This window comes from Eimeria mitis, genomic scaffold (genome assembly GCF_000499745.2).
Source record: "Eimeria mitis Houghton genomic scaffold, Emh_scaff70, whole genome shotgun sequence".
Taxonomy (NCBI): Eukaryota; Apicomplexa; class Conoidasida; order Eucoccidiorida; family Eimeriidae; genus Eimeria; species Eimeria mitis.
In genome coordinates, this window is record NW_024015887.1 from 19843 (window position 1) to 28027 (window position 8185).

Below are 8185 nucleotides of genomic sequence, written 5' to 3' on the forward strand. Positions count from 1 at the left end.
GTGCAGCCTTTCAGCGCATTCAAATTCCGCTATGTGTTCGAGCGCTCTCGCCCAGAGCTGCTGCTTAAACTGCTTGAGCATTTCTTGCTGGTCCTGCTCTTGGTGTGTCTTTTGTATGCTGACTGATTGCTGTACCGTCAGTTGCTTCCAAGCCCAAAAATGACGGCGAAGAGCTGCTCCCATCAGTATCTTCTCAGCCTAAAGTGCGCAAAGTCTCCCCACGGAAGCGCAAAAACGTGCCGCTATCACCACCTTACTTGCTAACATAGCTTATATGCTCCACCTCGGTATAGTGGAATGAGGGGAACAGAAGAGGGGACGATACGCCACAAACCATACTTTGATATGCAAGTTACTGGCCCCCAAAGAGGGTTGTGGGTGTTTATTCTAGGGAACACTTATGGATTATAGGAAGGAAAAAGCAGATCGGAGTAAATGCGCCACATACGCAGAGCAGCTGACGGTGCAACCCCAAAGAAAAGACACGCTTACACAGAAGCCTCCAACTTACATTGTGTTTCTCTTCCTCAGCGGCGGCCGCTAGTCCGTGAACATTCCGAATATCTTTATGACAGAAGCCCTGAAGAGTGCTCATTAAAATTTCGTTTCACCTCAGCATTCTGCTTCCCCCTTGAGGGCCATCAACCAACGGATGCAAGCACAACGAACGCTGATGGGCGTGTCCTGCAATTGCATTTGCCATGCTGTGGCCTGTTGACAGCAAGATATCGAGATCATGACCAACGTACCTCTTGCGGATCATGCCTTGGAGGTTCATTGGATTTACGTAGGTTCATAAGGTTGAGAAACACAGGTCGAGCTAGTACCGAGACCAAGTACTTGGCCAACAGGCTGCAGAAAGATCGTTGTTGCCTTAACCTCCCTACCGTAACCGCTGCATCTACAGCAGCTTTCCGGAGAACTATTGCCCTGCAGCAAGGTCCACCAGCAAAATGTGTAATATATCTTTAGCTTAGCAAAAACTTAGTTTATGCTGGGAGCCGTTTGTGCTACTTCTCGCTTTTTCCACACGAAACGCTTTCCTATGTGAGATTCTCACTTCCAGAGCAGAAGGCAGCGAGCCTTTAGCGTCGCCGCTCTCTTCCAACAGTGTTGCTTTGCCAGGGACTCAGCTTCCGAAGCCATCAAGCAGGGCGGTATCAATACCGGCTCGTCTGTCACCTGTTCGCGAAGCGTTACAGCTATTCTTCTGTCTCTCCGCCTCTCCTTGTTGACAAGCCGGGTAGCGGGGGGCCTTTGAGCTGCCTCAGGTCCACTCTCGTGAGTTTTTTTATCTTCCGCCCTATTCTGGTCAAAATAATTGCTGAATGCATGCCAGCAGACAACGCTGAGGGAGCGACGCTTTCAGTGGAGTTAAGGGGCAGAAGCGTTCCATTTTGTGGCTTCATAGGCCCAACATAAACATAGACAAAATGTAGAACAGCTGTGGGGTGTTGTCTTGAAGGCATTCTGCTTTCGGCTACCGAACGCTAATGCTTCTCTGTACGTGGAGCTTATAGATGCTGTATTGAGGCAAATGTTTGCTGATGCGATCGCCTGCAGGCGAGCAAGAACACAACGCCTCCCACGTCTACCAGAGGTTTGTTAGATAACACGAAACAAATTATACTATTGGTATTAGGGATGCGTTGCTAACTATATGAATTGCTAAATAACGGGCCGTCGGGAGTGTAAGCGCCCCAGGAGAAAGGTGACAAGTTTGGCAGGCTTTAGTCTTTACAAACGTTGTTTGATTTCCTGATGTTCTGTCTATGTGGCTGCTCACTTTTTGACGAGAATTGGGACGTTCTCACTTATCTCCTGGGACACTCGCGCAGTTCCGTTCCACGACGTCTTAGTTAGGACATCGTGGCAAGGAGACTTAGCCGACAAAGGAACGAGGGTGCAATTAGCAGTTGCATTGTATTCTTGCGGATGTGAGCTACTTTTTTGGCATGCGTTAAACATTGCAGCGGTTGGCTGAGTATGCAGGCACGGAGCGTCTATTAGGGCTACACCGTTTTGCTTGAGACCGGTTTCCTGTTCTCCCTTGGATGGTCTGTTGCATTTGGGTTTTCCGAATTTTTCTGAACCATTCAAGAGGCTGCAGCTGGTTTGCCTGAGCGCCTTCACTGAAGAACCTTCCGTGCTTGCACCGGTGAGGTCTACAGGAAGGTGACTACCGGTTGTGGAGATCTCAGACGAACAAGATAATGAACAACCTGATGGAGGTGCCTGTTGCGCCGCTTGAGCCAAATCAACGAGTTTTAAGCAGGGCACCTTTATATGTAGGCTGCTCTTCTTTCCAACAAATTTCTCTTCTCCGCCGCTAATTTCCCCTTTCATTTGCCGGTGGTTTTGCCCACCTACGCGCGACTGGACAGCACCATACGAAATCGGAAACAAACCAAGCGCGTTATATTTGCGCCTGGCACGGACTGCTTCAACTCTTGATATCGCGGGGGATGCTAAGGGAGAGTTCGTATAAGTGTAATCCTTTTTCGCCTTTCCTGTAGACAGCTGTGCACCCACGTGTCTGCCAAAAGGGGTAAATCTGCCGCGGCCAAGAGTCGATGGCTCCTTTGACATTAACTGTGCATGGCGCAATCGCCGTCCCCGCAGTCCAAGCGGAGCGTGTCTTGCAGCACCCTGATCTTCATTGTCTTCTGGAATCTGGCTTCTTGCAGTTGTTGGCGCTTCTACAAAGGCTCTTACTGCTTGGAGTTGTTTGTTCGCAATGCCTGCAGATTTTTTGCTCTGTGGAAGCACCGGCTTTTCGACAGTTATGTCCCGTTTTTTCACCGCAGCATGACGGTTTTCGGGAATCAACTTCTGCGCAACAATCACTGCCTCTCCTGAGTCCTCCCGCAGCTTCTTATCCTCTGGAGCCAGCTTATGTTGGTTCCTCCAGTGGAGTGAGCTGGTTGAAATGTCATTTATTGTAGGGAATGAGAGGACGGTTGAGCTGTGCTTCATATCGTTCGCCATCGATTTCCCCACGATGCAGAGCTGAGTAGATTCTCCCCCACGAAGCTGATTCTGATGTTGGCAACTCATGGGCAACAAATTACTTGAATGACCTTCATTATGGCTTTCAGCATTTCGAGATGTCTTTGGCACCCTGGAGAGTTGTTCTACATTCAATGGGCGGTGCTGACTCTCTAGGTTTGTTACATGGAAGCTTTGCAAATGCTGAGCGGAAGCAAAATTCTGCTTAAAATATTCCATCCGGTCTACGAGTCCCCGGAGAACCTGATGAACGACGAATGAGGTTTGCCCTGCTTGGTGCTCCAGCTCCTGGTGTTGAGCGCTTTGCGCTTGCGTGTGCGGACACGAAGGAATAGCAGACCGCCTTTGTTGAGGCGTCCAAGCAGTGCCGGCATGCTCCGCCAACGGTACATTTGATCCTAGACTCCCTTCATATGCAAAACCTTCCTGCTTCTCTTCATGTGTTTTGTCTTCCTGTTGTTTTCTCGTCTGCCCATCCCTAGACTTCTTGGTCATCATAGGCGTTTCAGGCGCAGGTTCTTCGTAGTGCAGCTTCTCCTGCTTTGGGAGTCGATCATGGTGTGCTTCTACTGGCCTCTCTTGAGTTGGATGTTGCACAAGTGGAATACTGCGCGCTTCCGCTTCTGTCCTGCTGGTGTCGAGCAGCCTGAACTGATAGCTGAACGACTGCCTCTCGGCGGCAAGCTGCTGTCTGAGCTTGTCCGCCACACTTTCGCGATCGCTTATGAGGCGAATGCCCTCTGCGCATGAGACTAGCTTTTCCTCTCGGTTATCGCTGATCTGCTGTGACCTGATGCCTTCTGGGGAGGCCAAAGTAGAGAGCATCGAGTTGCTGACATATTCCTCCACCAAATCATTTTTTTGGCCCAGTGGTATTGCAGTTTCGCGTGTCGATGTTGTTGCTAGCTGCTCTAGAGAGTTGCGTCGTTTTTCTAGCCCGTTTACATCGAGCAATTCAGATTGATTCAAACTGTGACCCCGTGACGGGCATGCTGAGGATAGCGTCTGGGAAACGCGCTGCTGTAACCTGGGCGCACAAGGAAAACGGTGCGATGAAAGAACGCGCTCTGGGAATGATTGTCGCTGCGATTTCCTGTGTGATTCATGCCCAGATAACGTTCTTGGTGTTAAGGCTGTTAGTTGCCGTGAAATCTGGCGATTCGGCGAAGCCATTACTTCGTGGTAGACCATCTGCCCTTCGATATCGCAAGCACGGTGCTCGAGCCTCAAAACCGCCGTCCGCTGTGGTGTGGCTGGGCAAGAAAAAAATCCTGTGTCTTCGTGAACCAGTGTAGCCGGCCACTCTGTTAGTTCATTCCCCTGTTCCCGGCGCTCGGCTTCCCCCAAATGTTCTCCAGGCCGTGGCTCCTGGATTTGGTTGTCCTGCTCCTTTGACTTTCTGGGCTCGTGCAACTTATGTTGGTCCAGCATTTCCGGGAGTCGTCTACAGGTGGCACTGCCGCAAGAGAGTGTTGGGGTTCCTAGTTTAGTTGCTGCTTCCATAGGAGGCTTACGCCTTGACGTGTAGAGTAGAGGCTGGAGCAGGTACCCATGCTGCTGCTGAACCTTGCTCGTCTGCGAAAAAAATTCTGTAGCGCCCAGTTGTACAGCCACTGTTTCAGTTAGCGTCTTATCCGCTATGTCCGGCACGTTTTCACAATATATGGGAATAGGAGCCTTTGAGCACGCTGGAACTGGCTGAGAAGCATGAGTAGCGTCAACGCCAGAAGCTACATTTTCGTCTTCTGGTTCATCTGCTGTTAGCGGCAGCTCCCGGTTTTCTTGATATTCAACGCGAGAAGCTGATGAGTTGGCAGCAGAGGCGACACTTGCCGCACCATCATCAGTGTCGGAAGTAGGACGCGCGCTAATATCGTTGGGATGAACTAAGCTGGGGATGACCGGCTGTTCGCCGCTGGAAACCTCATGGGTTTGTAGAGCCCCCGTGGTACACTTGCTTCCGCAATGCGTGCTTATGTAAAACAATCGTACCATGCTAGCAGGGGGCTCACAGCTTTCCTCAGCTTGAAAGCAGTTATACAAGCCAGAGCTATTCTGCTCGCATTCATCCGTCGCCATTCCATGGGCAGACTGAGGATTCTGCGAACTGGGCGGCGTTGTCACCGCCGGAGCAGCAGCGGTTCCAGGAGCTACACTGTCTAGCGATGGAGGTGATTTGGGAGATTTTCCGTTGAAGCAGCTTCGAAAAAATGCAAATGCACTATTGCGCAGCTCTCTTGCAAAAGCTTTGCTGACAGCCTAAACACAAAAACTTGGCACTAACTACTCCTAATTTCCTGAACAGCTCCGACAGTTTACACTCTCGAAGCATCTGGAAAGAAGTACTAATCATCAGCAGCGGCAGGAATTGCATTAGACTTTAGGGAACCACTAGAAACCTCACTTTCCACATGACTCGAGCGAGATGCCTTAGAGCCGCAGGTTGCAGACTAGGCACGGATGGCTTGTTGGCAGCTGCTGTCTGTGGCAGTTTCGTGGAAGCTTCGGCAGATTCGTTGTTAGTTGGACGAGAAGCGTACAGTGGGACAGTTGTATGACTCTTCAACTTACCCACTCGCTGGCTTCCAGTTGATACTGCGCACACTTGAGGAAGCCCCTCTTTAACTCGAACTGCTAATTGTGTTGTAGCTGTTAGCGCCGTTGCGGTTGCATCTGTTGATATTCCAGATGATTTCCCGTCTGCTGGTGCAACCCTATTGCCTCTTGCAACATCTGAAATGGGAGAAATGGGGGCAGATGCAGGATAGGCTTTCGAATCTCTTCTCCTTTTCGTCAGACTATCTTGAGAGGGACGAATATATACAGAATGTTGTGCTTTCATAGGGCTCCTCGAGTCCCCAATTCCCGTCAGCGCTTGCACTAGAGGCTTTTCGTATGGTATCATTTCAGCGATGGGGGGAGACCGCCTGAACGTTCCGTTGTTGCTCACTACGTGCGTTACCTCAGAAACAACAATGGGCGCTGGGGCAACAGATGTTTCCACGGAGCGGTGAAACGTATCGCTGTCACACCGTGGTCTGGGGTTGACGCCTGCAATACTACGGGAAAGGAGGTCAGAGTCCGTTCTTCGACAGTTTTTGGCGACACTTTCTGTGGACGTATGCAGTCGCTTTGAATTTTCTGGCTGCAGCCTTACTCCCACTGCGAGGAAGTTCTCAGCGGCTATCTGTTCCACTGATATCTCTTTTGTTTTTCTTCGCGCTGGCAAATGGAGACTCTTGGTCTTGGGTTGCACCTTAGCGCCTTTGGTTCGGTTACTTGAGCTGGAGATTGTGCTAGTTGTTATATCGTATGCTCTAGGATTTTGACGAGAAGGAATTTCAGTTTTGGGAGGGAGGTGGGAATGCGTGCACCCATGCTTTCTGTTAACTCTGAGAGAAGGGGCTGCGACGGGAACCCTCGTCGACAATTTTACGTGTGACAAACGTGGCTGCGGCGAGTACCCCAATACTGTCCGAGCTTCTCGCGCTGCTGTGACTTTCTTTCTAATGCGTGCAGCCACTTCTTCGGTCTTACATTTAGCCCGAATGAAGGCGTCAACCTCTTCTGGCTCCAGTGTAATGCCTGTTTTCAAGTCAGTTTTCGTGCCGCTCTCGAGGAGCCCCACTTGTAAGTCTTTCCTGTGGCTTATGGAGGCAGCGGCAAAAGCCGCTGCCGCTGCCGCTGCAGCCCATCCCTCTGAAGTCGCATACGGCGGACCTTGCCGGAAATTTCCGATATTCTTCGACTCCTCTAGATTGTAAACTGAGGATTTGCCTGCGACGACACAAATGTATCAGGGCATCGGCCTTCGCTCTTGCCCTTGGTGATGTTGAGACAAGGTGTATCTTAGCTGTTACTCTGGCTTTAGGGGTTTTATGAAGGGACTTAAGAAGTCGTGAGGGGATCAATAACACAGTACTTTCTGCATCTGGAGGCCCGTCCTTGCAGTGTCTGTGTAGAGAATCGTTGATAAGCTTGTCGATCGTATCAGAAACGTTCGAAAAACAAAAGCCATCTTCCTCTGAACCGTCGAGGGATATTCCGCCTGCGACCCTCCTCGCATCATCACCTGCATCGGAGCTTTCGCTCCCAACGGTAAACACTGGCTCTGGCCTGTTACTGGCCGATTTCGTGGTCACCGCCAATCTTAATGTGCTACCTTTTTCTGAATTAAGCGGAAGAGGAGAGCTTGCTAAGCTACTGCAGCTGTCACTGCCAAAGGACTCCCAAGCGCTGGATACAGCAATGGCAGGCGGTCCTACGACATCAGGGAGTCGTGTTTTCCATCCATGTATGTTTACGTTTTCTGCGCCATGTCGTCGTTTCGAAAGGTAACGTTCCGAGTAATGAACAGGATTTGCTGCTGTGAATCGGAGGGGGGTCTCGGAACGATGGTGGTCTTCTGCGGTTAGAGCTGACGGCGGGGAAAAATTTCCAAACAGGACAGCAGAAGGCGTCCAAGCGGATTTCTGGCTAGTCAGATAATCCCTTGCTGCGCGGAAGCGAGGCAAACTCTCACTGTCATCGTTAAGGTACCAGGCATTCTCGCTATCTCTGGTAAGGAGCATTTCCTGCGCCTCAGTACAGGGATGTGCAGGACCGCCTTCCGTGCTACCCCATAAGATTAAAGCCACACAGAAGTTACACGAAATAAATTCGACCGCCGAATCCTGAGAGAGGTTTTGGGGAGGAGTACTCCCTGCGAAATGGGATGAGAGGAAGTGCACGTGAATCTGCAGGTAGTTGCCACGCCGCAGTGACAAACTCAGTGAACTCCTCCGCTATTCACCTGCACACACTACTAGTAAAGGGACATGTGTTTACTGCATATGTAGCGTATTGTTGACTGTTAGCTTTGTGCAAAAATAAAATTTATGTAGGTTGCGAAGGAAAATGCGGTGTGCCGCTCGAGTGGAAGATGCCTCCAAAATGAACATGTTCAGGTGGTATCTTCCTTGCACTTTATAGTAGATAAGTGATGGATAGCAATGCGTTTGGCAAATACTAGTGCTATATTTTAAATTTGTCGGCTTGGTATTCTACTGGTTGGTCTAGCAAAGACACTAATCGCAGCCCGCTAGAGACGTAAGCAGCGTCGCTCCACAGCGAGGGAGTCTCCCTCGTGCCGTCCATAGGGATGCAGGCGTCAATATGAAAACAAGCTATTTTTTGC

At 50.4% G+C, this 8185-nt stretch overlaps 1 protein-coding gene across 1 annotated transcript; it reads right to left on the reverse strand.

Annotated features, from left to right (window-relative positions):
• Nucleotides 1-612: 612 nt before the first annotated feature.
• Nucleotides 613-7580, reverse strand: EMH_0061680 (uncharacterized protein; the record flags this gene model as incomplete). The annotated part of the gene is made up of 6 exons (XM_038022977.1): nucleotides 613-684; nucleotides 888-930; nucleotides 1061-1324; nucleotides 1787-5268; nucleotides 5414-6786; nucleotides 6932-7580. The coding sequence occupies 6 exons, from the start codon at nucleotides 7578-7580 to the stop codon at nucleotides 613-615; spliced, it is 5883 nt and encodes a 1960-aa protein (XP_037878831.1).
• Nucleotides 7581-8185: the final 605 nt, after the last annotated feature.